Below are 27,462 nucleotides of genomic sequence, written 5' to 3' on the forward strand. Positions count from 1 at the left end.
ATTAAACACTTTACATATTACAGGCGAAAAACAAATTATCCCCAAGAACACACATGCATTTATACCCAACCAACTTGTTATAGATTAACAGGGTGTAAGCAAGCAAGATATTCCACTGGCAGGCTGCGTTTCACAGTTACAAAGAAAGGACCAATCACTTTATTACTTATCTCAAAAGGTAATCTTAAAAGAATCACAAATCTAAATTTTTTTTTTTGGTTTTTCGAGACAGGGTTTTTCTGCGTAGCTTTGCGCCTTTCCTGGAGCTCACTTGGTAGCCCAGGCTGGCCTCGAACTCACAGAGATCCGCCTGGCTCTGCCTCCTGAGTGCTGGGATTAAAGGCGTGCGCCACTACCGCCCGGCTCACAAATCTAAATTTTATATATAATAAACAATTAGTCAGCTCTATGCTAAACCTTTAGGGTGCATAACCACTCATCAATAGTTTTTTTTTTTAATATCAGGAGATTGAGGGCAGAAATGGATATAAGGAATTAATCATCATATTTGGTCATCAACGTATCCAAACAAGAAAGGCACGTCAGCTAATGATAATTGGGCTGCTTTGCTCTTGTTCCCTGACCTTAAGGAGTTTCTCACTCCTTAAATGTGCCTTTTAAAACTTTAGATCATCTTCTTGGGTTTTTTACCTCAAAGCTATTTGACACACCCATTCACACCATGCGGGATACTAGAGAAAGGTGCCAGCAGCAAATGTGTGAAGACACAGCAGAAGCTAAAGACATTCTGGAGTCTGTGGTCATGGGGCCTCGCCTAGCTGGGATTCACCCTGAGATTCACCCATCAGGGATTTCCGTCTGGTGGGTTAACACCTCCATCTGCAATTGCCACCTGCTGCTCCTCTGACTTGGCCACTGGCATGTTCTCGTACAGTCCTCCCTGTTCACACCCACCATGATTCAGTCCCATTCCCACTCTGGCCCTTCATTTTAGACTCCAGTTTCTGTCTTCTCCGAGAGTCACTGGCTGTCTGCATTGACCTTGCTGTGCTCAGACAGAGAAACACAAACTCCTCAACAGTCAGTTCCCTAGACTCAGGCTATGTCGTACGCCTCCTCATCCCCACCCTGTACATGTCATCTCCCCTGGACTCTTAGCTCCTTGAGGGAGGAGTCACTGAGGCAGGTCTGACTGCAGAGCCTTGTGGATCTGCTCAAATTTCTGCAACTTCTCCTCCAGCTTATGAGCCAGGTCCCGCAGCGCTCTCCCTGACTCTGTTGTTGCCCCATTGTACAAATCCATTGAGTCAGTCACAAGGTGAATCCCATCCAATAAAAGGATGATACTGGTAAAACCTATTTTTCTAATTCTGGCTCCTCTGGTCACTGGGGTAGCTGAGCCAGGTAAGGCACTCCCCATCCGCTCCGAACCTTGGGCAAAGTTTCCGAGATTCCTGGCCTGTGTTCCTGAGCGAGAGCTGGTCCTGGCCACCCTGAAGGCACGGATCTGCTGCCCTATGGTTTTCCAGGCATTGACTAAATCCACACCTGTGTTAAATATTTTGATTTCATCCTTAGGGATGAGATCCCGAATCACCTGAAGTATACTCTTGCTGGCCCCAACTAGGCGCCTGGCTTCAGCCTCATCTGATGATTGACTTGAATCTTCCACAATGCTGGTGGTGAGACCAGTCACACCTGCAGCTGCTCCCAGCCCCGCCGCAGTTGCTGAGACCAGCAGACTGGCCCCTCCTGTGAAGGGGGCCAGAGCTAATCCAAGGATGCCCAGGACTCCAGAGGCAGTACCGACAGAGCCGGACACCACATTGGAGATGGTGCAGCCCTTGTGCACCTGGTCAAGATGGTCAGCCAGGTCTCGGAGCTTCCTGATGTGTTCTTCAAGTTTCCTTTTCAACTCAGGAAATTGTTCCAAAAACCTCTTTTTCTGCAGCTCCCTTTCAAGCCTGTCCTTTTCATCTGTGGGCTCCTGTGCTAAATGCTTCTCCAGAGCATCACGCAGTGCAACTTCCTGGTCACTGTGACAGAAGAGGTCAAGTTCATGAAGAAAACAGTTATTTAAAGCTAAGACCTTGTTCAACCTTCACTTCCATACTACAAACCCAACAGGGAGCAATTTTTCAGAGATCAATAATTTTGCATTCTACCATGAGTTTTGGTACTTCATAGATGCCCAAGGTTCTTAGTCCATAGGGATCAGTGTGTAAAGTCAAGTCAAGACATTTGAAAAAATTAGAGGCACTTGATAACATGACTTCACTCAAGGCCAATGTTATTACTGTTTGTAGGAGCCCTGCAGATGAACATGAACAGCAATGCCTGTGCTTGCCAGGGGAGCTCTGCAATGCACCATACACAGTGCTCACCAAGAGTGGATTCTTCAATCTGAAAGACTCCCAAATCTGAGCAGTTGAAAGCTCCACATCTGTCCTCATGGGACAATACACAATGACAGCACATTTGCTTTAAAAGCTTTGTATAAACCAACTCCATCTACTGCACACAGTGTCCGAATTAGGGTAGATTTGGGTCCCATCTGTAAGATACTCCACTAAATACCTGCAAATATTTCAAAGTGGGGAAATGCAGGATCTGAGATGCATCTGTTCCCAAGAATTTCCTATAAAAATGCTCAACCTTACGGATGTGGGGTGTGGTGGGAACTTGGGTGCCGTTTCTGACCTTCAGGGGAACTGGAGGCCAAGGCACTGACTTTAGGAAGATTCCCATGAGGGCTGTGTCGCTGGATTGATCTGTTGTTGGTGTCCCTGTAAGGAATGTGCTGTCTCTTGCCCTCCCTGACAGGTGATGTAAGTCTCCAGGTCTCTGTGTGTACAGAGTGGCTCCATCTCTGTCCCCTAGAGCAAGAGTCTTGAGCAATGTCCTCATGGCTGCTTGACCCTGCTTCAGGATGGATATTCTTTCCTCAGGTGGGCTTCCTGGTGCACAGCAGTCATGTGATTTCCCAGTGTGCAGCAGTCATGTGATTTCCTGGTGTGCAGCAGTCATGTGATTTCCCAGTGTGCAGTAGTCATGTGATTTGCGATACTGTCAATTCAGGACAACACTGTGTCCTGAGGCCAAGAAACTTCAAGCTTGAAACTCTCTTATTCCTGCATGTTGTATGTTTTCATTGGCTTATTTTAACCCTCTGTGCTCCATGGTCAACTGTAACTATCGTATATGTAAGTTCTATGGGTGATTCTTGAAAATTTCAATACTGGTTGTTTTGGAGTAGTCTTTTATTAACAGCTAGTGTTAAATATAAAAAGAATGGCTCACTGCAACTCTTTTCTCAGTTCATTCATTTAACTATCTCTGAGAATTAATAATAAAACCCAAAAACAAACCCTGGCCCTGACCCGGGCCCTGGTCTCTGGGCTTTGGGAAGGGTTCTGGCACTTGGGTTTCCATCCCTGACCTGTTGCTCACCCAGGCTGTCATCACCACGTCCTTTCAGACTGAATTCCCATTCCTACTGAGCACACTGGGGGTCCAGATCTCAGTGAGGACAGTCAGGGTCACCCCAGCTCTGCAGCGGCACCGTGGGCTCTCTGCCTCCTCCACTCACACAAGGACCCTGCTGTTGTTCCAGCTCCTCAGATGGGAGGAAAGTGACTGAGACAGAACCTGGGGACATGCTGACCATGTCCACACTTATCTCAAATAAGTTTATGATTCCAATCTCCTCCAGGAGAACCTTGGCCCTGGTCTTGTCCCACTTTCACAAGTATCTCTCAGTGATAACTTTCAGAAGTACCCACTGTGTACTGCCACATGCTGAGAACTCCACACACATGGTCTTATTTTCTTACACTGCAGTTTCATGGTGCTGAAACTTGGGAAGTGCTAACTAACTTGCCAAGATCACATAATTAGTAGATGGCAGAAATGGTCCTGACACCTTGAGTGACATCTTCAATCAACCTGAGGTGATTTCTCCAAAGGAATCACATGGTGGAAACACTCCTCTTGGATTGTTGGGGAGGGTCTATAACCCTAACCCCTGGGTCTGCCTAGAGTGGGTATACCTTCCCCGGGAAAACCCTCATCCTCATGGTCTGATGGACAGTGCTGGGTGCACCATGTAGGTTACCTTGACAACTCTGCTGCTTCCACAAATGCCTTCCAGGCGCCATCTTCAGTTATCAGGCTTTTCAGATCCTCTCTGAGGTATTTGCCTACGAGCCAATCAGTGATTTCGGATACGACTCGTGTTCCCACTATTTACCAAGAAGAAGAATGAGGTTAGAAGACAGTGTGGAAGGGACTAAATATCAAGTAGCAGGAGGTGGTGAGACTCCATATTCTTGAGAATGTGTTCATGGGTCCTAATGGAGTCTCCAGGGTTGGAGAATCAGTGATGTCCCCCAAATTCATATGCAAAATCTCTTAGGTTCAGCAACTGTATTTGGAGACAGAACCTTTAAGGAAATAAAGTAATGAAGACCAAATGGTGCCCTAAATATAGGGAAGTACTCAGTAGGACTGGGACCCTTATGACAGGGGGATACAAGAGTTGTACTCTACCATCTATCCATCATTTCATTATCACATGTATACATGTTTCTCTATGTGTCCACCTCCTTCTACATCCATTTTCTAATCTAACGCTTCTCCAAACATACAGAGGAGACATCATATGCATATATAGTGACCCTGCTCCCTCTGCACACCTGGAAGAAGGTGTTTACTGGGACCCACTTGCCGTATGTTCATCACAGACATTGCTTCCATAGCTTAGGGAAATCACAGTCCTTTTGTTGAAGTCCCTTATGACAGCTATCACAAGACTTGTACTGGCCAAATACTATGATACCTGTACCTTCAAATGTGACTTTCAAGCCATTAGTGAGTTCTCCATTATCTCTTTGTGTCAATAATGGAATTTTCAAAGAAAATGGAATTACCATCAGTGTCTTGTGAACATGGCAGGACTCAGGGTTCTCACAAACCAAGGTGTCCATGAGCCCTTGACTCTTGAATATTTCATGTCTCCAAAGCCAGGACCACATAGACAACACTTCCAGGTTTGACTACCACTTGGAATACATCCTTGTCACATTCATCCACACCGACAGCAGCTTTGTACATTGAAGCGATGGCTTTCCGGGAGCAAGAAAGCTCTAGGCTTTCTCCATTCTCCAGCTGGAGCTTAACTGACTGCTCCTTACCTAGAATGCACCCTGCCGTTGTCCCACTTCAGAGCAGGGGCCACCCCTCAGTGCCCTTATGTTCTTGACAGTCACAGTCATTCTGTGACATTCAACTTTCTGGTGTCCTTTTCTCCCCAAACGCAAAATGTCAAACATCTGTCATTTCTTACTGTCCCAATTGCTTTTTTTATTGTAGACCTACATAAAGGGTCTCCATTAATAATCATCCACAGACTTGATATTATGCTCTGCTGACCTTTGCCCCACCAAAAAATTAGTCCATTGCTTTCAATTTAGCCTTCTGTAAATTCTCAGATCATGGACAGAAATAAAGCCAGATTATTGGCCATAATATCACAGGAATGAACATTGGCCCAGAAGCCAATAAATTCCTTGCTTCACTCTGAATCCTCTTAAGCAATCCACAACTGTTCTTTCTTGCTCTCAGAACTACTGTCTGCCAGGATCCTGCAGTGTTGATTCATTGTGTTATGCTTACAGAATTCAACTGCATTTTCATGTCAAAGTTTCAAAGTCTCCCTAATTTCTCACATTTATCTCTCTATCTCTCTACTATCTATCTATCTCTATCTATCTATCTATCTCTATCTATCTATCTATCTATCTATCATCTACCTACCTATCTAAAGATATATCTATCTATATAGTGAGAGTTATATCTATCTATAGATATATCTATATATCTATATCTAGTCATTCATGTTCTTCACACCAAGAACCCTCTCAATAATGGCAACTTCTGTATTAGTTCCTTTTCTGTTCCTGAGATAAGACACCATGATAGGAGGACATTAATGAAGATTCATTTTGGTCTCAAGCTCCACAGGGATAGATGTCCCTAGTGGAAGGGAAAGGACAGAAGCCGGTCCTGGAAGCTGAGACACATCTCAACTGCACCTAAGAAGCATAGAGTGTACTGGAAGTAGGGGGAACTATGAGCTCTCTTTTATTTAGCTTTATTTTATTTCATTCTATTTTGAAACATGATCTCACTATGAAGCCCTGGCTGATCTGGAACTTACTGTGTAGACCACTCTGGCCCCAAATTCACAGAGATTCACCTACCTTATCCTGGTAAGTGCTGGGATTAAGGCATGCACACCACACTCAGCAAGGCCGTAAACTTAAAAGCCTACACACAGAGGTGGACTTCTTCCAGCAGAGCTCCACATCCTAAGACTTCTTTAACCTCCCTAATGGCAACACCAACTGGAGACTAAGTGTTAAAATGCATGAGCCTCTGGGGGATGCCGTACAGTCAAGTAGGTGCACTTAGATACACACTTATATACTTAATTCCCTTTCCATTGTGATCTGGAAGCAGCCAGAGAAGAGGAAATTGAATATCTGATAAGACCTCGAGAATGCTTGGGTCCAGAGCATGAGCCATAGTATTTCTGACAGATTTTCCTTAAGTCTCTTCAGATGTCCAGGCTGAAGAAAGAGGAAAGAGAAAAACTGAGATGCAATGGGGACAGCAGTAGAGAAGTCAGGAGGGAGGGGCCAGAGGCCCAGTGGTTCTACCAGGTGGCAGTAAAGGACCAATGGACTGACAGTCAGAGTGCTTCTCCTCTAGCAGGTCCTGCACTGCTACTTCCAGATGTCAGTCATCTGGTCTACCCTCTCTCCTCACCCCAGCCAAGTAAGAGTCCTCATGTTCTGTTAGTGTCCAAGTAGAATGTCACCAGCCAGGAACATAACCATAAAGAAAAGCAATATACAATCTTCACACAGGAGAAATGTGAAGGAATATTCTGTCAACTACTTGGTGGGAACACATGAGAATTAATGTTAATAGGAAAGATTTACTGTTTATCTGTAACACACAGGGATCCTCATACACACATCATTAAGGTACCTACATCCTCCATGAGATAAGGATTACTGTGAACCCCCATTTTAAAGTGGAGGGAAGACCATAAGATTTTGTTGACACCCTAAGATTTCACAGTAATGCCAGACAAGGGACTTGGCCCCAAGTTGTTCTGATTGCCATTCCACCGTTTAGATATGAATCTCCACTCTCTAAAACACACAGCATCATTCTCTCCCCTCCCTATGTGACGGTGAATGGCTTCTCACCCATGTCAGGGCCTGTACCCTTGAATGGTAAAATTCTTGGGGGCCACAGTGATCTCCCAAAGTTCACCCCCTCCTTGTTTCTTCAGGATCCTGGATCCCACCAGGGCTGGAGTCCTGTCTGACCCTGTCCCTGTCCCTGCTCTCGCCCATCCAGTCCTCTGCCCTCCTCCCTAAGTGTTCAACCTTAGGTGGCTTCTAATCATCATGTGAAATAAACAATCTCTTCAAAATTTCTGCACTGTGAATAACTTGCTGTAAGATATTTGTAGAAGCTTCCTACTTTCTCTTTTATCAGGTTTAGAGTAACTGAATATATGTTGAAGTCTTTGATCCACTTGGACTTAAGTTTTGTGCACGGTGACAGATATGGACCTATTTGCAGTCTTCTACTTGTGGACATCCCGTTATGCCAGCACCATTTGTTGAAGATGCTTTCTTTTTTCCATTGTATAATTTTGGCTTCTTTGTCGAAAATCATATGTTCATAGGTGTGCAAATTAATGTCAGGGTCTTCAGTTCGATTCCATTGGTCCACATGTCGGTTTTTATGCCAGTACCAAGCTGTTTTTATTACTGTAGCTCTATAGTAGAGCTTGAAGTCAGGGATTGTGATGCCTCCAGAGGTTGTTTTATTGTACAGGATTCTTTTGGCTATCCTGGGTTTTTTGTTTTTCCTTATGAAGCTGAGTATTGTTCTTTGCAGTTCTGTGAAGAATTGTGTTGGTATTTTGATGGGGATTGCATTGAATCTGTAGATTGCTTTTGGTAAGATTGCCATTTTTACTATGTTAATCCTACCTAACCATGAGCATGGGAGATCCTTCCATTTTCTGACATCTTCTTCAATTTCTTTCTTCAGGGACCTAAAGTTCTTTTCATGCAGGTCCTTCGCTTCCTTAGTTAGAGTTACCCCAAGGTATTTTATATCATTTGTGGCTATTTTAAAGGGTGATGCTTCTCTAATTTCTTTCTCAGCCCATTTGTCATTTGTATATAGGAGGCCTACTAATTTTTTGAGTTAATCTTGTATCCTGCTACATTACTGAAGGTGTTTATAAGCTGTATGAGTTCCTTGGTTGAATTTTTGGGGTCACTAATGTATACTATCATGTCATCTGCAAATAGTGAAAACTTGACTTCTTCCTTTCCAATTTGTATCCCCTTGATCTCCTTATGTTGTTTTATTGCTCTTGCTAGAACTTCAAGTACTATGTGAATAAGTATGGGGAGAGTGGACAGCCTTGTCTTGTTCCTGATTTTAGTGGAATCACTTTGAGTTTCTCTCCATTTACTTTGATGTTGGCTGTTAGCTTGCTGTAAATTGTCTTTATTATGTTTGGGTATGTTCCCTGTATTCCTGATCTCTCCAAGACCTTTATCATGAAGAGGTGTTGTATTTTGTCAGAGGCCTTTTCAACAGCTAGTTAGAACATCATGTGATTTTTTTCTTTCAGTTTGTTTATATGGTGTATTACATTGACAGACTTTCATATAATGAACCACCCTTGCATCCCTGGGATGAAGCCTACTTGATCATGGTGGATAATTGTTTTGATGTGTTCTTGGAGTCTGTTTGCCAATATTTTATTGAGTATTTTTGCATCAATGTTCATGAGGGAGATTGGTCTGTAGTTCTCTTTCTTTGTTGCATATTTGTTTGGCTTGGGAATCAGGGTAATTGTAGCCTCATAGAAGGAGTTTGGTAACGATCCTTCTGTTTCTATTGTGTGGAACAATTTAAAGAGTATTGGTTCTATCTCTTTTTAAGATCTGATAGAATTCTGTATAAATAGAGTGTAGGAACCCACATTCACAGGGGCATTACGTGGGGCTGGGCATTCTCTCCAGACTCACTACTACACAACAGCCTCAAATAAACAGCAGATGTGACTGCACATGGGGTAACCTCAGCACTGGAGAGGCTGAGGCAGGGTGGTAGCTGGCAGTTTGAGGACAGCTGAGGCTTCACACGGAGACCCTAGTTCTAACTAAGAACAAACAGCACTGAGGTCTGGGTCTGGGGCTGCGTTTCTGTGATGGAAAGCCCCTCAGTGTGTTTGAGGCCCTGGGCACAATCCCTAGGCACAAATGAACAAGATACCCAACTCCTCCATGCAGGCTTGCCCAGTCTCTCCCTGCCTTGGGTGTCCTATTTCCCAGGGCACTTCTCCACATTGCAATTGCACCCATCCGTCTCCCAGGACCAGTGGATTTGGCATGATCCCTGTAGCATCCCAGAGCTGGTAACTAGGAACAGGTATGCAGCCTCTTTCTTTAGGGCCCAGTGAGGTTCCCACAGGCACCCCACATCTACTGCAGGAAGACAGCAGAGAGTGTCCATGGAGACACTGTGGGGTCAGAACAACTTGCTTTGTCTAAAAGGTTGGGAAAGAACTGACTGTCAACTGTAAGGAAGCGGACAGACAAACCAGAGTCTACAAGCACCAGGAATTTCCCTGCTGCCCTGAGACAGAACAAGGGCAGTTAGCCAGGTAGTGAGTAACCATGGAGACCTGTGGGACAGAGGTGGAGACTTGTGTCTTTCTGCAGCCAACTAGGTCTGATCCCAGAAGGTGGGTGTATATCCTCTCCATCATATTCTTCACCCAGATGCACAAGACAGAGCCTGCCACTGTCCCCATCCCCCACAGGCTGAGCAGAGAACAGATGAGGCCCAGAGGATACAATCTGCCCCCCACTGCTCAGCCTCCTCTCCAGAATCCCAGACAAGCCACTGTCTCCTGCAGCCTCAGTTTCCCCACAAAGCCTGACATAGAATAGTTCCTCACAGACAGGTTGTGTGAGATTCTTGCACCCCTCAAAAGGGCTCCTTGTATCTCAGAAGGTGGTCTTTGTCCCCATCCTGCTTCAGTAGCAGCACCCCAGGGCTGGATTTACTGGTAAGACACCAGGGATGGCCAGGCTTAGGACTTTGCACTCCCCCATCTTTTCGTTTCCCCAATTTCTTCTGTCATGTCCCAAGTGTTCTGTCATCCAAGCTGAGCCCTGGCACCTCCCTGATCCCACTGAGGACTTCCCCACCCTCTCTTGGGCTTCACAAAAGCATCCAGACCCAACCCTGCCTTGAGTTCAGTTCTACTGTCACTGAGTGTGGACATAAAATGGGTCCATACCCGCTCTAGAGCTGTGCTGATGATGAGCAAGTGGGGAACCTGTACACATTACCCAACTTATGGAGGAGTCTTCTGGCTGAATATGAGCAGGATGCAGGCCTCAGGAGTGTGGGTGCCACCACTGGCTGTGTCTGTGACACCCTGACAAAGGTCAGGACTCAAAGGGAGAGGGAAAGCCTCCTCCTCTGGGCAGCTCAGATCCATGTGAGACCCCAGACTCAGGTCCTGAGCCCGACCCTCACCCTTGTCCTTGTCCTCCTGCTCACAAGATCAAACTCAGGCTGACTTTCTAGATACTTCTCTGCACACCCCATATTGTTTGGGGGTTCTCCATAGTCTTTAAGAAAATCTGCCACTTCAGGCTCAGGGACCTTCCAGAGATCACTCTCCACAGCTCCTGGGATCTGACCAGCCCCATCTCTCCCCAAGCAGACCTGCTTCTCCTCATCCTGTTGGAAGCACAGTGGCCCTCATGCACCCATCTCGAGTGAAACCAGAAATGTCAAGCAAGCAGTATGTTCTTTTCAAAGAAAAAGATGGAAAAGTTGTTTTTCCACCCAGAAGTTTGGGAATTGGAGATTATTAATAACTGGGTTATCTGAAGGCCAGGTCATATAGAGGTATTTAATGGTCTAGATGATCTTTACATTATCTGTATATCCAGGGAGTGCCCCAGTCTCCAACAACCAGAACCAGAGGTAGCTAATGACCCAAATGACTTCTACTCTATTTGTATGACCAAGACCATCCCAAGACCTTCTCTAGGCCCTTTGGCTAATACAGGTAGCCTATCTCTGGAACCCATCTTTTTGGAAGAAATGATATGTACTTTGAAATAAGTTCCAATTTAATATGGCTCCTTGTGCACCAGGGATTGTATTGCACCAGGAAACTTTTTTTTTTCTCATATTGTACTGTTTTTAAATATGCTCACAGCAAACAGCCTGAGACTGGACTCCAGAAGTTTGATCCAGCCTGGCTAACTAAGTCATTCTGAACCAAGTTTTCTTTTTGGCCTCTTGTAGATGTCTTGCTGCAGGCTGTGATGCATGCAGGAATACCCCACATCACTCCTCAGCACAGTCCTGGGCTCTGGAGAGGTTGACACTTTCAGTGGTCTGCTGATGTTGGTGAACATGGCACTTGGAATCTGACTTTACTTAGAACCATCCTGCATTGCTTCTTCTCAGAATTTCCCAGCATTCTCTATGGCAGAGTCCACTACCTCATGTCTCACTTTCATGACATCTTTTATTGACAGGCCAAACTCTTCTGCACCAGCAGAGACCTGCAGCTGGAAGGCTGTGGGACATCTCTGCTCTAGAACAAGAGCTGGTTCTGGCTGCCCTGATGGCTAGGATCTGATCCCTGAGGGTTGTCCAGGATTCAAATAATTACTAAAAAGTTTGACTCCAATCTTCCGTAGGATATTCATAATATCGTTCACTATGTCCATGCAGGCTCCAACCAGGCACTTGACTTCAGCTTCATCTGACACTCTGATTGATTCTTCCACAATGGTGGTGGTGAGACCAGTTACACCTGCTGCTGCTCCTAGCCCCGACGAAGTTCCTCAGAGCAGCAGACTGGTCCCTCCTGTGTTGGGCATCAGAGCTAATCCAAGGACTCCAGAGGAAATGCCAACAGAACTGGACACCACACTGGAGATGGTGCAGCCCCTGTGCACCTGGTCAAGATGGTCAGCCAGGTCTCAGAGCTTCCTGATATGTCCTTCAAGCTTCCTTTTCAACTCAGGAAATTGTTCCAAAAATCTTTTTTTTTCAGCTCCCTTTCAAGCCTGTCCTTTTTATCTGTGGGCTCCTGTGCTAAATGCTTCTCCAGAACATCATGCAGTGCAAGCTTCCTCCTCACTGTGACAGAAGAGGAGGTCAAGTTCATGAAGAAAACAGTTATTTAAAGCTAAAATATTGTTCAAACTTCACTTCCATGCTACAAACCCAACATGGAGCAATTTTGAAGAGATCCATAATTTTGCATTCTACCATGAGTTTTGGTACTTCATAGATGCCCAAGGTCCTTAGCCCATAGGGATCAGTATGTAAAGACAAGTCAAGACATTTGATAAAATTAGAGGCACTTGATAACATGACTTCACTAAAGGTCAATGTCAACACTATCTGTGGGAGCCCTGCAGATGAACGGGGGATGGGGACTTAGAGCAAATACTGTTTAACTCAGAGAATTGTGTGTGTCGTGAGGGATTCCCCTTTCCCAAGAGTCTCCTCTCTGCCCTCAGCTACCAGAAAGTCGTCTGCAGCCCATGCAGTACCCAGCCTGCAGGAATGCCTGTGCTTGCCAGGGGAGCTCTGCAATGGAATACACAGACTGAGCATGCCAAGAATGGATTCTTCAATCTGAAATGCTCCCAAACCTGAGCAGTCAAAAGTTCCACATCTGTCCTCATGGGACAATACACAGCGACAGCACATTTACTTTAAAAGCTTTGCATAAACCAGCTCCATCTACTGCACATAGTGTCCTCATTAGGGTAGATTTGGGTCCCATCTGTAAGATACTCCATTAAATATCTGCAAATATTTCAAAGTGGGGAAATGCAGGATCTGAGATGCATCTGTTCCCAAGAATTTCCTATAAAAATGTTCAACCTTACAGATGTGGTAGGAACTTCGGTGCTGTTCCTGACCTTCAGAGGAAACTGGAGGCCAAGCACTGACTTTAGGAAGATTCCCATGAGGACAGTGTCGCTGGAATTGATGTGTTGTTGGTGTCCCTGTAAGGGATGTGCTGTCTCTGTCTTCCTTGATGGATGGCCTTAAGTTTCCAGCTCTCTGTGCATGCAGAGTGGCTCTATCTCTGTCCCCTAGGGCAACAGTCTTGAGCAGTGTCTTCCTGGCTGCTTGATCCTGCTTCAGGATGGATATTCTTTCCTAGGGTGGGCTTCCTGGTGTGCAGTAGTCATGTGATTTCCTGGTGTACAGTAGTCATGTGATTTCCTGGTGTGTAGTAGTCATGTGATTCCCTGGTGCACAATAGTCATGTGATTTCCTGGTGTGCAGTAGTCATGTGATTTTCTGGTATGCAATAGTCATGTGATTTTTCACACACTCAATGCAGAACAACCCTGTGTCCCGAGGACAAGAAACTTCAAGCTTGAACCTCTTTTATTTCTGTCTGGTAGATGCTTTCATTGGCTCATTTTAACAGTCTGTGCTCCATGGTCAAATATAACTATGTGATAGCAATCTTATATGTGAGTTCTAAGGGTGGTTCTTGAAAATTTCAATCCTGGTTGGTTTGGAGTAGTCCTTCATAAACAGCAGGGGTCAAATATAAAAAGAAGGGCTTACTGGAACTCTTTCCTCAGACTTTTCATGTAGCTATCTCTGAGAATTAAAAATGAAACCAAAAAACAAACCCCTCAGAGCCACAAGCAACCCTCCAGATTGTTTTGCCTGCTGTCTGCTCTCTGCAGATTCCCAAATTCCTTTCCCTCCCTGGCTGGAGCTCACAAGGTCAGTACCTGCCTGAGGTGACTGAGCCAGGACAGCTGCCACTAACCCTGGCTGCATGCTGACCCCAACCCTGACTCAGTCCTGACCCACCCCCTGGCAGTTCTAGTTCAGGGTCCTGCAGACAGTGGTCACCAGACTAACAGACTCCACAGCTGGTGACAGTGTCACATTTGAACACAACAAGGCCACGTGCAAAGATGCAAGGGACCTGGAGACCACTAATAGTGATAAATAGGCTGGACATCCCCTGAAGTTGGACAAGACAATAAGGGTTGTATTTTCCTCTGAGATGGTGACCTGGGACCCCCTCAGACTCTTGAGTTCTGCAAACCATCCTCCAATCACACTGACTTTGGGCTCTTATCTCTAGCCACACATCCTTCCTGATATTCAGGGAGCTCTGTGTACAACAGAAGAGAGCCCCAAATAACACCTGAGAACTCCTGAGCACACACAGCTGGTGGAGGGCGTACCCTAGCACATCGCTGCACAACCATGACTCATGAGGTCAGAGCAGAGGAGATAAATGTCCCTTCTCCCTCTTGCATGTCCTCTGCTGGGCCTCTTCTCTGTGCCATCAATTCCTCTCTCCTTCCAGCCCTACTTTCCTAGCCTTCTACCTACAAGTCTTCTCTAGGGTCATGTGGACCCTGGCCCCCCACTGTGAGTGGCTGCCACCTTGCTTGCCGACCTTGACCAGATGTCCTCCCTATGCTGATTCCCTGCCGGTTGGTTTCCTTCTTCCTGAATGCTCACTGGAGGTTCTTTGCTTGTGTATCCTGCATTTGGTGTAAACAGCTTAGATGCAAGAATGTAGAACATTGGGTAGGGAACTTCTGCCCTCTGGGGATCCTCCATTGTGCTGTAAGCCTGTATTTAAGGTTTTCCCCCACTTTCAATAAATGGCATTCGGCATTAGGCATTCTGCTGTGGTGAATGACTCGCTGTCTCTTGTCTCTTATTTTATAATCCACAGCCCCTTGCTTGGACATGGTGAATGGGTGGCGGTAGCGAGGGCGCTACCACAACAGGGTCATTCACAGTCTCTCCTGAGCCCTGGCTGTGACCCGGGCCCTGGTCTCTGGGCTTTGGGAAGGATGCTGGCACTTGGTTTTCCATCCCTGACCTGTTGCTTACCCAGGCTGTCATCACCACGTCCTTTCAGACTGAATTTCCATTCCTACTGAGCACACTGGCGCTCCAGATCTCAGTGAGGACAGTCGGGGTCACCCCAGCTCTGCAGCGGCACCGTGGGCTCTCTGCCTCCTCCACTCACACAAGGACCCTGCTGTTGTTCCAGCTCCTCAGATGGGAGGAAAGTGACTGAGACAGAACCTGGGGACATGCTGACCATGTCCACACTTTTCTGACCTGTCTCAAAATAAGTTCTTGATTCCTCAGTCATATAGGAGACCCTTGACCCTGGTCTCTTCTCAGTTCAAAACTATGTCTCAGTGATACCTTTCAGCAATACCCACTGTGTACTGGCCATATGCTGAGAACTCTACACACATGATCTGATTTTCTCTCGCTACAGTTTCATGGTGGTGAAACTCAGGAAATGCTAAGAGGCCAAGGTCACATAACTATCAGATGACAGAAATGGTTCTAGCATCTTGAACAACATCTTCAATCAACCTGAGGTGATTTCCACCAAGGAATAGCATGGTGGAAACACTCCTCTTGGATGGTTGAGTAGGAGTGCCCATAACTGCCCTACCCTCCGGGACTGCCTAAAGTGAGTATGCCTGCCCAGAAAAACCTTCATCCTTATGGTCTGGCGGGCAGTGCTGGGCACAGGCAGTGCTGGGCGCACCATGCAGGTAACATTGACAATTCTGCTGCCTCTACAAATGCCTCCCAGGCTCTATCTTCAGTTATCAGGTGGTTGAGATCATCTCTGTAGAGAGTGTTCGTGAGAAAATCAGCGACTTCAACAATGTGTCCTGCTACTATTTGCCAAAAGAGAGAATGAGGCTACAAGACAGTGTACAACAGATTAAATGGTAAGTACAAGGAGGTGACAAGATGCCATGTTTCTGAGCATTTGTCCGTGCGTCCTAATTGAAGTCACCCAGGTTGGACTGTCAATTATGTCCCCCAGATTCATATGTAAAATCACTTTAGGTTCAGCAACTGTATTTGGAGATAGAACCTTTAAGGAAATACAGTAATGAAGACAAATGATTCCATAAGTATGGTGTGCTACTCAATGGGACAGGGGCCCTTTATGACAATGAATACCAGAGGTCCACTCTCTGTCATCCATCCATCATTTCATTAACTGTCATACATGTACACTTGTCTCTCTGTGTCCATGACCCCACCACTTATTTCTTACTCTGATTGTTCTCCACATATACAGAGAAGACACCATGTGCAGATGTAGTGACCCTGCTCATCTGCACACCAGGAAGAGATACTTATCGGGACCAAATTGCCATATGTTCATCATGGACGTGGGCTTCCATTACCGAGGGAAATCACAGGCCTTTTGCTGAAGTCCCTTGTTATACACCATGAGCCTCTGACATGTCAAACACGGTGGTGACAGTTCCTTCAAATGTGACTTTCAGGCCACTAGTGGGTTCTCCACCAGATCATTGTGTGAATAGTAGAGTTTGTTTTAAAGGACAGAATTCCAATCTGTATCTTGAACACGGGAAGGACTCAGGCTCTCTGACACCATGGAGAAATCACCAGCGACCACTCGACTCTTGCATATTTCATGACTCCACAGCCAGTGCCCACAGACAGGACTGCCAGGTTTGGCTGCCAGCTTGGGATGGACCCTTGTCACTGCCAGCCACACCAACAGCAGCTTTGCGCATTGAAGCAATGGCTCTCCAGGAGCAAGAAAGTCTTGGCATTCTTTCTCCACAAGCTGGAGCTTAGCGGGCTGGGGTCCTTTTACTACTGCACCTTCCCACTGTTCCACTACAGCGCAGGAGCCTCCCCTTCAAGCCCCACCCCCTCACAGTCATCCTGTGACACTGAGATTCCTAGTGTCCTTTTTCCTCCAAATGCAAAATGCCAAGCATTTGTCATTTCTTACTGTTCCACTTGCTCTTTTCATTGTAGACCTGCAGGAAGAGTCACCATTAACCACCATTCCACAGACTCAATGTTATGCTGTATTGACCTTTCTTCCACCAAGGAAATTAGTCCATTGATTTTTAATTTAGTTTTATGTAAGTTCTCAGAATATGGACAGAAAACACTTGGGTTCCCCACCCAAATATCACAGGAGTGAGCTCTAGCTCAGTTGCCAATAAAGTCCTTGCATCCTTCTGAAGCCTCATGAGCCAGCCTCTCCCTTCTGCATTGCTCTCAGCCCTGCAGGAACCTGAGACACTGACCCATTGGGCTCTGCTTACAGTATTCCACTGCACGTCTAGTCCACAGTTCTAAGTCTCCCTCATTCCTTGCATGTATGTATATTCCTATCTCTTTCCCTCCCCACTCTTTTTTCTCTACATGTGCAGCAAATATTTTCTATATATATTCCACATACATATAGGTGTATGCATATATATATATATATACATATATATATATATAATGAATAGAAAGAAAGGGGAGAGAGACAGAGTGAGAGAGAGAGAGAGAGAGAGAGAGAGAGAGAGAGAGAGAGAGAGAGAGGAGTCAATTTCTTCACAGCAAAAGCTCACCCTATGGTACCAACTTTTATATTACTTACATTTTTGTTGCTAAGATAAAACACCATGACAGAAATACATCAAAGAAGATTCATTTTGGCTTCTAGCTCCACAGGATAGATGTCCATAGTTTTGGTTAAGGGCCAGAGGCAGGTGCTGGAGGGTGAGAGATCACATCTCACCTGCACCTAAGAAGCATAGAATGTACTGGAAGAAGCAAGGCTATGAACTCTATTTTATTAGGTTTATTTTGTTTTTGAGGCAGGATCGCACTGTGTTGCACTCACTGTGTAGAACATTCTTGCCTCAAACTCACAAGGACCCACATACCTCAGCCTCCCACATACCGCGATTAAAGCATGCATACTGCACTCATCTGAACTATAAACTCTAAAAGCCCACACACAGGGATGGATCCTGTCTAGTAAGGCTTCATGTCCTGTGAGTTCCATAACCTCCCCAAATGGCAGCACCAACTGGAGACCAAGTATTCAATTCATGAGCCTCCAGAGTATCGTTTAGTAAGAACAGCACACTTACACACACAATCACCACACACAGGTGGACCAGTAAGACCAAAGGAGCCTGATTTGGACAAGTAAAGGGGCAGCATTTCCTCCTGTATTGGGACCTTTGTGATCCAGAGACGGTCAGAAAAGAGGAAATCAACTATCTGACAGAGCCATGCGGGTGAGCGTGTCCTCAGCACCAGCCACAGGATTTTGGCAGGTTTTCCTTACAACTCTTCACATGTGCAGGCTGGAGAGAGGAGAAAAGCAACAACTGTAAGATCAATGGGGACAGCTTCAGGGAAGTCAGGTGGGAGGAGACAGAGGCGCAGGGTTCCACCGAAAAGGAAGTAAAGGACCAATGGAATGACAGCCAGAGTGCTTCTCCTCCAGCGGGCCCTGAACTGCTACTCCCTGATGTCAGTCATCTGGTCTACCTTCTCCCCTCATCCTGGGCAAGTCAGAGCCCTCATGGTCTGTTAGTGTCCATGGAGAATGTCACCAGCTAGGAACATAGCCATGAAGGAAAGCAATATACAATCTACACAGAGGAGAAATGGGATGAGACATGTCAGGGGAGAAGATCCCGAGCTCACCTGGGAATCTTCCCGTAGCCAAGTGTGGAGGGGTCCCAGCTATCCTTAGTTATGTGAATGCAGTCACCAGCTACACATCTGAGACACAAATAGATTCATGATCTAGGTCCTACATACCCAGGGTCTGAAAGTGAAAGGAAAATGTCTGGTCTGTGGCCCCTCGTGATAAAACAACACACCCTGCATGGTGCCTGACGGACACCACCCTCCTGACGAGAAGCTCTGGCCGGGGGAGATCCAAGTGAAGGTCACCAATGAGGCTTCGGCTCAGTTTTCAAGAAAAAAGGAAAAATATCGGTCTGGGATGGCAACAGAAGTCTTGTTCTCAGAAGGATTTGAGGAGAGAGAATAAACTTGGACCTCCACATTCATGGGCACATTTCATATGAATCTGTCTGTACTTTCTGTAGATGGGAGAGGTTCAGGAGGGTGGAAAAGCAGTCTAGGGATGGAGGAATAGAGGGCTGCTGTAGCAGGGCTGGGGAAGAGGCTGGCCAGGGAGGTAGGCGCCTCGAGGAAGGTAGTCAAGGGCCTAGCAGAGGACACTTAAGAGGGAGAAGGGACATTGCTTTCCTGCCTGCTCTGACCTCAGGCTTCATGGGCTGCAGAGCTGAACCCGGGTGCTCTCCACACACTGTCTGCTCTGAGGGGCTCCAGGTTGATATTTGGGGCTCTCTTCAGTTCTACACAGAGCTCCCTCAACATCAGGAAGCGCATGTGGCTATAGACAGCTTCCAAATTCTGTGATTGAAGGGAGATTTGCATAAATCCAACAGCTGAGGGGCCCCATGTGCCCATCCCAGAGGAAAACACTTTCCTAGTTGCCTCTTGTAAACTGAGGGCATTTCCTAGCTATAGTATGACAGGTAGTCTCCAGGCCCCTTGCATCTTTGCATGTGGCCTGGCTGTGTTCCAATGTGACACTGTCACCAAGTATGGTGTCTGTTTGCCTGGTGACATCTGTCTGCAGGACCCTGAACTAGACATCCACACAGTTACAGTTCACCACTGACTAAAGTCAGGTTAATACGGCCAAGGAAGGGATCCACAGGCAGGTCCTGGGAGGGCTCCAGGCTTGAAGCTTCCTGTTGTCTTCAGGATGGCAGATCACATGACTGATGCACACCAGAGAGCCCACACCAACAGAAAATATTCACTCTGCAGCAACCTCCAACAGTCTGTTCAGGTCTGTTGCCCTAGGAGACAGAGATGAACCCAGTCTGCATACACACAGAGAGCTGGGGACTTACAGCTACCTGGCACTGAGGGCAGGCGACAGAACATCACTAACAGGGACACTGACAACAGATCCATTCTAGTGACATTGTCTCATGACCATCTTCACAAGGAAACCTCAGTGACTTCCTCGCTTTCAGAAGGTCAATGTCTTTCCTCTCCTGGGGACTCTGGGGCCAGAAATGATCAAAGCTCCCACCACATTCCCTTCTTTGCAGATGCATAATGCCCTGAATTGCAAATGAAACCCAAGTGTAGCCTTGGAAGCCACCAAGGTGTGTTGACACCATGTACACATGGGTGGGATGCTGTCACACAATCATTTTAGACTGAGTGTGAACTGTGACCTGTGCCACAACCGCAGCTTCAAAGCTCTGTGGTGTCAACTCAATGGTGATTTGGTCATTCAGGCAGTGTGGTGGTCCCATCTGAGGGATTCCACATCCTCTCTAGTCCTCGGGACAGAGTAGGAGGGAAGAGCAGACAGACAGACCCCATTCTGATGACAAGTCCAGGTATACTGATGCTGAGCCTGGGACTCCTGCCACTGTCTCTGTCTAACTTTGCTGAGCTCATCCTTAAAAAGGGTCTATAACCTTCCTCCTCCAGCGCCCTCGAATCCAGTCATCACCTGAACATCTGAGACACAACCAGACACAAGCCCTAGGGCTGATACACTCGCTGCCCAAGACGGAAACGGAAGGTGCTGGTTTGTGGCCTTTCATGCTCATGATAAAACAACCCATCGGGCATGATGCCTGCATTGCACCACCCTGCCTGTTGACCCATGGAAGAAGCTGATACTGCCAAGAGCAGCCCTGGCCTGGGTGAGATAGAAATAGAACCAAGAATGAAGGTCACAGATGAGGCTGGAGCTGGGCTTCAATTTGCAGGTCAAGGGGACACACCTCTGACTGGGATGGCAACAGAATGCCTGCTCACCAAACGAGGGACCTTGCTTTTCATTGATTTGTGGAAAGGGGATAAACTGTGGTCTTCCCTCATTCATGGGCACATTTATGAGCTTCTCTCTGTAATTTCTGGTGATGGAGCGGGTTCAGGAGAGAGCGAAGTAGTCCAGAGATGGAGGAATCGAGTGCTGGTGTAGAAGGGCTGGGAGGAGAGGCCTGATGGAAAGTTTTCAAGGCACAGAGAGGAAGGCAGTCCAGGCCCTAGGAGAAATACTCAGGCTGCAGAAGGGACATTGCTTCCCTGCCTGCTCTGACTTCAGGCTTCATGGGCTGCAGAGCTGTGCATGGGTGCCCTCTACACCCATCTCTGCAGAGGAGTTTTCAGGTGACATTTGAGGCTCTTGTCTGTTCTGCAGAGGGAGTTATGAATATCAGCAGAGACCCGTTGCTAGAGACAGCTTCCACAGTCTGTGTAGTTTAAGGATAATTTGTATAACTTCATGGTGTGCATGTGCCCCTTGTCCACATGCCAGAAGAATACAATTCTCTAATTTCCCTGTTCAAATAGGAGGGATTTCTGGCCTAACCATTATGACAGGTGATCTCCAGGCCCCTTGATTCTTTGCACGTGGCCTTGCTGTGTTCCAATGGGACACTGTTGTCACCTATGGAGTCTGTGCCTAGTGATCTCTGTCTCTAGGACCCTGACATGCCAGGTCATCCTCAGGATACCATATGCTCCTGTATTTTATTGTATGACAAATCACATGATGGCTGCACACCTGGAATCCTAACATTGTAAAAAAGTATTCATCCTGAAGTAGGTTCAGAGTCTGCTTAGGACTGTTGTCTTACAGATCCATGATGGAATTCCTCTCTTATACTCAGGGCTTGATTTTTATGACCATCTTGCATTGATGGCAGGGGGTAGTACATCACTACAGGTCCACCATCCCAGATCAATCATGGGCTTCTTTACAAGGATACCTTGGTGTATTCCTCCCCTCCAGAAGGTGAATGCCTCTCCTCTCCAGAGTCCTGGGGGTCAGAAATGTTCAAAGTTCCTGCTACACTTCTTTTCAGACATATAATGACATATCTTACAAACAAGACCAAAGTATAACCTGAAACCCACTAAGATATGTTGACAGCATATGCAGATAGATGGGGATAATCTCACACAGTTGGTTTAGACTGTATGTGACCTATAGCCTTTGACACCAGGGCGGCCTTGAAACTAATCCTGTGGTGCCAGAGCAATGCTGAGACAGTTTCAGATTTTAGGGTGGTTGTTATTTAGATTTTTTAACACATTATATGCTAAACTTGTATGTTCCCATGGACTAGCTCCCAGGCAAGCACAGGCCTTCCTGCAGGGTGGATACCTCAGGGTTGCAGATGAGTTTCCAGCTGCTGAGGGAGAGGGAAGACTCTCTGGAAAGTTGAATCTCTCATAACTCACTAACATTCTCTGAGTTCAGAGTATTTGCTCTGATCCCACACCCCTGTGCTCACCTACAGAGTTCTTTCTGGACAAATATTTTACTAGTGACAACTCTGAGTGAAGACATCTTATCAAGTACCTGTCACCATGGTGTCTTGACTCTACACACTGTCCTCTGTGGACTAAGGACTATGGGAATACCTATTATACCATATTTTCATGGCAAAATCATGGTGCTAGGTAAATAATTTTTGACAATATTTAGTGTGGTTTAAACAAGATGGGTTCTAAGGGGCTATTGTTACAGCTGAACAAACTCTTTCTCATGCACTTGACCTCTGCTGCCACAGGGAGGAGGAAGCTGCTGTTCCTGATGCTGTGAAGAAGGATACAGCACATGTGAATGTGACTGACAACAGAAATCTTCAGTAGAACTGCAGAATAGGAAGAGGGTTTGGGAAGCTTTTCCTTGGCTGAAAGAGAAACTTGAAGAGCACATCCAGAAATTCCCAACGTGGCTGAACATCTTGACCAGGTGCTCAATGACTGTACCTTCTCCTACAACGTGGTGGCCGAACCCACCAGCACTACCTCAGGAGTCCTGGGCATCTTGGGTCTAGTCTGCTGCTCTCATCAACTCGGTTGTGGTGGGAAGCAGCAGCTACTGTGATGGTGGAGGAAACAAGCAGGCAGCCAGTTGGAGCTGAAGCCAGGTGCTTGGTTGGTGCCAGCATGAACACACGAATGAAGCTCCAGGGTATACTAGGATCCTGATGTGCAGTTAGAGAGCTCACTCAGGTGCAATAAAGTATCATCTAGAATTATATCTGTGCTGTGTAAGTATTGTGTACAGAATGGTCTCCTTTCCTTAAGAGAGCTTGTTGTGTGTGTAGAAATAAGTCAAAATTAAGACAAAAGCAGACTCCGAGAATATTCATTTCCTATAGAAGGATGTTCAACCTTAATTACAAGATACGTGGGAGGGATTTTCATATCACTTTTTACTTCCGGAAGATCTGGACACTGTACACTTTGATGTCTTTAGTGGTGAAGAGCTTAGCCTTGAGGGCAGTGTGTGATCAAGACCCAAGAAGAAATCTGGACAATAACTTTGACTTGAAAAGATTCTTTCCCTGACTGAAACCTAGGCCCCTTGGGACTACCCTAGAGCTGCTGATGCCAACCTTTGCCAATGCCATCTTCATGTCAACTTGACGGGATGTGAAATCACCCAGGAGACACTCCTTTGGGGGCCTGAGAGGTCATCCCCAGACAAGTGTAGGTGTGGAAGGAAGATCATCATAGGTGGCCCCATCCCATGAGCTGGAAATACAAAGGGATAAAGGAGGAATCCAGCATAATCCAGGTGACCAGCTGGCTCAAGCTCCGAGCAAGTGGCATCCCGGCCAAGAAAGATTCCACCCTCAAGCTGTGAGCTCAGATGAACTACCTTTTCGTTAGTCAGTTATTTTTGTCACCATGATAAGAAAAGTAACTAATACAGAGAGCTGTTACCAAGGAGTAGAGTGTTGCTATGACAGACCTGATCATGTGATCTGTAGTGTGTGGAACTGGCTTGTGGGAGCAATGTGGACAGCATTGGGCCTGTGGGTACAGAAGCCCTAGAGCACTGTAGAGGAGACCTGGGCCTGTTATGGTGGGAGATGGGAAGAGAGAATGCAGAGGAAAACTTACACAGTGGAGGCCTGGTTCATGAAGGTTCAAGGGAGCAAGCATCTACGGGGACCCCGGGGACAGCATTCCTATCACTTCCTGTCTAAGACCCTGGCTATATTCTGTCTATGACAGGAAACCTGAGTGAGACTGAGCACTCAGCAGCAGCCTTTCCCAAAGACATCAGTAGCTCTAGCAGATGCGTATTGAGGAGCTACTTCAGGTTAGTACACTGGAGGTAGGCCTTTCTTGGGAATTTCAATATGATAAAGCTCAGCAACACCAGCTAAACCAGGGAATACAATGCGCAAATACTCCTCCCTGGTTGTTGAGTACCACGAAGTGACACTCAGGACTGCCTGAGGAAGGTGTGTCTGCTCAGAGGAAACCATGCAGCAGGGTGTGTAGGGGCAGTGATGGAGGCCCATGGAGGTGACTTGGAAAGTTCAGCCTCCTCTGTGAACGTCTTCCAGACTTCATCTTCACTCATCAAGACCTGGAGATTCTCTCTGTTCAGTGTGTACAGGAAGGCCTCAATGGCTTCCTCTATGAAACGTCTGCTCTCTCCTTGGGATAAAAACAATAAGTTAAAGAAAGGAATGCTACAGTGTGAATGTCATCAAGGATCAGTCAGATGGAGCATTTCTGATAGAGTCACCAGTGTTAGGGACATGGGGATTCTAGATGTGTGAACCTCAAAACAGGCACACCCAGCTTCGGAAAGCAATGCTGCTAGGTGTAGAGTCACAGATGACTCCTAGCACTATAATAGGACCACAAGAGAAGAAAAATAAAAAAAACAGGAAAGTGGGGGGTGACTCGCTACAGGGGGAGGGGTCAGCGGGAGTGAGAGGGGCACAGGAAGGTAACTGAGGTGAATACGATCCAATGGTATCATATACATGGATGAAAATGTAATAACAAAACCCATCACTATTCTTAGTTTATACATGTTAATAGAAAGCTTAAGTAGGAAATGAAGAAGGAAGAAAAGGGAATCCCGTGCCTGCGTGCTTGCTCTGTCTTGTGAGTGATGCCAGAATCCCAGGCACAGGTAAGGCTGTTTTCCTGGGTTCCCAGGCCCTGGATCTTGAGCAACACAGACCTCTAGTTTGATTAATTATCTGGTCACAGGCTTCATTGTAGTCATAGTCTTAGAGCAGATTGAGAGATTCTCTTTTGGCCCCCAAGACAGACTGACATTTTCAAGATGTCCCCCTTCTGGCTGTCTCTCCGTAGAGACAGGGTTTACGGAAACACCTGTAGACAGATCCTCCCTCACTTTCTGCAGCAGACACTGCAGATGCTCCTCCAACCAACCTCACCAAAGCCCAGCTCCTGCAGTGGCTTCTCCCATCTCCTTCACTAACACCATGATCCCAAGGCGGGTCTTCTCCCTCACTGAGAAGAACACCTGACTGACTCACCTGACTCTGACAGGAGTGTCCCGGGATCTATGGCTGAAGGACATGGACTGTACAGGTGTATGTTGCTAGTGTCATGTGAGGAGGAATGAATAAACCAGCACATCTGTGAGGTCCCTGAGAAGCCTGTCACAGGTGGCCATGGCTGCCGAAGGTACCTTTCCTCGGCAGCTGGTGTTTGCTCACTGACCTCATCACAGCAGCACAGTGGCTCCCGGGATCCCTGAGTGCATCTGAGTGCAGAAGCCATGCCTCTGCCCCTCCCCATGCCTGCCTCTCCTCTGGGACACTGGACATCCAGGATTCTAGTCATGTGCAATGGTCAAGCTAACAATGACCATGTGACACAGGCCAGGAAGGGAAGAGAAGCCTGCAAAAGGACTTCTGGGGCTCTTGCTACAGATACAGGTGTGACAGGAGAGCTGGCTGTCTCTTTCTCTTTCTTCCTATTCACAGGCTGCAGGACCCCAGAAACATGGGGACCATCCATAAAATGGGTCCACACCCTCTTCTAGAGATGTTGTGAAGGTGAGCAAGTGGGGTAACAGAGCTGGCATGATGGGCAGACAGGATGAGACTGAGTCTTGAGTGACCTCACAACATTAGAAGAGCGTCCACCCTGAGGGTCTCATTTCCCATGATCCTCTGGGGCTGGAGATGTGGCACAGTGCTTCCTTAGCATGCACAACACCCTGGATCCTCAGCATTGGAGGTAGAGGGCGGCTCTTTTGGTCAGCTCTGAACCTGCCATGAACATAACACTTCTTGCCTTCTTGGATGAGTGTCCCCTGCGTAGGTGCTTTGAGGGGTCTCAGATGGTGTCTGCTCTGTCCTGCTCCTGGTGAGCTGGAAGCCCAGGAGGGAGCCTCGTACCCCAGCTGTGCTGAGCTCTCCAGATGAGGCAGAACTGAGGCTGTCTGCACAGCATTTAGTGGCAGTGGGACATCCTCCCTCTGCTTTAGGAGGGAACACAGGGGTCAGGACATCCAGCTTCTCCTGATGTCAGGTTCAAGGGCTTCCACATGGCACACAAGCCCTGCTCCCTGCTGCAGTCACTCCCTCATCCCCCTCCCCTCAAATACAGGGAACTTCCAGGACTCCAGAACCCTGTCCTGGGCTCTTCCAGCCCCCAAAATTCCCCTCTTTGCCTCCCTTTCGAGGTCATTACACACCACGTGCACCATGCAGGCTTGCCCAGTCTCTCCCTGCCCTGGATGTCCTATTTCCTAGGGCACTCCACTTTACAATTGCCACGTGATCCACACCCATTCCTCCCCCAGGACCAGTGGATTTGGCATGATCCCTATACTAGGCCAGAGCTGGTAACTAGGAACAAGATGTGCAGCCTCTTTCTCTAGGACCCAGTGAGGTTCCCACAGCACCCCACATCTACTGCAGGGAGAGAGCAGAGAGTATGCATGGAGACACTGTGGGGTCAGAACAACTTGCTTTGTCTAAAAAGTTGGGAAAGAACTGACTGTCAACCATAAGGAAGTGGACAGACAAACCAGAGTCTACGAGAACCAAGAATTTTTCTGCTGCCCTGAGACAAAACAAGGGCAAAGATAGCCAGGTAGTTAGTAACCATGGAGACCCGTGGGAAAGAGGTTGAGACATTTGTCTTCCTGGAGCCAGCGAGGTCTCATCCCAGCAGGTGGGTGTATGTCCTGTGCATCATATTCTTCACCCAGATGCACAAGACAGAGACTGCCACTGTCCCATCCCCCACAGGCTGAGCAGAGAACAGGTGAGGCCCAGAGGATACAATCTGCCCCCCACTGCTCAGCCTCCTCTCTGGAATCCCAGACAAGCCACTCTCTCCTGCAGCCTCAGTTTCCCCACAAAGCCTGACATAGAATAGTTCCTCAAGGACAGCTTGTGTGAGATTTCTGCACCCCCCAAAGGTCCTTGTATCTCATAAGTCAGCCTTTGTCCCCATCCTGCTTCAGTAGCAGCACCCCAGGGCTAGATTTACTGGCAAGAGACCAAGGATGGCCAGGCTTAGGACCTTGTCCTCTTCCATCTCTTTGTTTCCTCCACTTCTCAGTGGAGTTGGCACTTACATCAGACACTGACCCTCTGGGATCCCCTGTCATGTCTCAAGCATTCTGTCATCCACGCTGAGCCCTGGAAGCTCCCTGAT

The 27,462-nt window shown here is 47.0% G+C and overlaps 1 protein-coding gene, 1 long non-coding RNA gene and 1 pseudogene across 2 annotated transcripts; all 3 read right to left on the bottom strand.

Moving 5' to 3' along the window:
• Positions 1-1,135: 1,135 nt before the first annotated feature.
• LOC114694376 (apolipoprotein L3-like) lies at positions 1,136-5,073 on the bottom strand. The gene is made up of 3 exons (XM_028871295.1): positions 5,055-5,073; positions 4,076-4,202; positions 1,136-1,997 (listed from the first exon to the last, which is right to left on the bottom strand). Exons 1-3 carry the CDS (start codon positions 5,071-5,073, stop codon positions 1,136-1,138), a joined length of 1,008 nt encoding a protein of 335 aa, XP_028727128.1.
• A 6,653-nt stretch (positions 5,074-11,726) lies between these two features.
• Positions 11,727-16,387, bottom strand: LOC114694377 (annotated as a pseudogene).
• A 400-nt stretch (positions 16,388-16,787) lies between these two features.
• LOC119086323 lies at positions 16,788-18,747 on the bottom strand. The gene is made up of 4 exons (XR_005089571.1): positions 18,631-18,747; positions 18,066-18,284; positions 17,567-17,713; positions 16,788-16,949 (listed from the first exon to the last, which is right to left on the bottom strand). It is a non-coding gene; the product is annotated as an uncharacterized LOC119086323 (long non-coding RNA).
• Between the last annotated feature and the right edge of the window lie 8,715 nt (positions 18,748-27,462).

Source organism: Peromyscus leucopus, chromosome 20 (assembly GCF_004664715.2).
Source record: "Peromyscus leucopus breed LL Stock chromosome 20, UCI_PerLeu_2.1, whole genome shotgun sequence".
Classification (NCBI taxonomy): Eukaryota; Metazoa; Chordata; class Mammalia; order Rodentia; family Cricetidae; genus Peromyscus; species Peromyscus leucopus.

Excerpts from the sequence above, each read along its gene's own strand:
- LOC114694376 (XM_028871295.1), bottom strand. Across the intron at positions 1,998-4,075 it reads GAAGCAGCAGAGTTGTCAAG|TGACCAGGAAGTTGCACTGC; the intron begins GTAACCTACATG and ends CTTCTGTCACAG.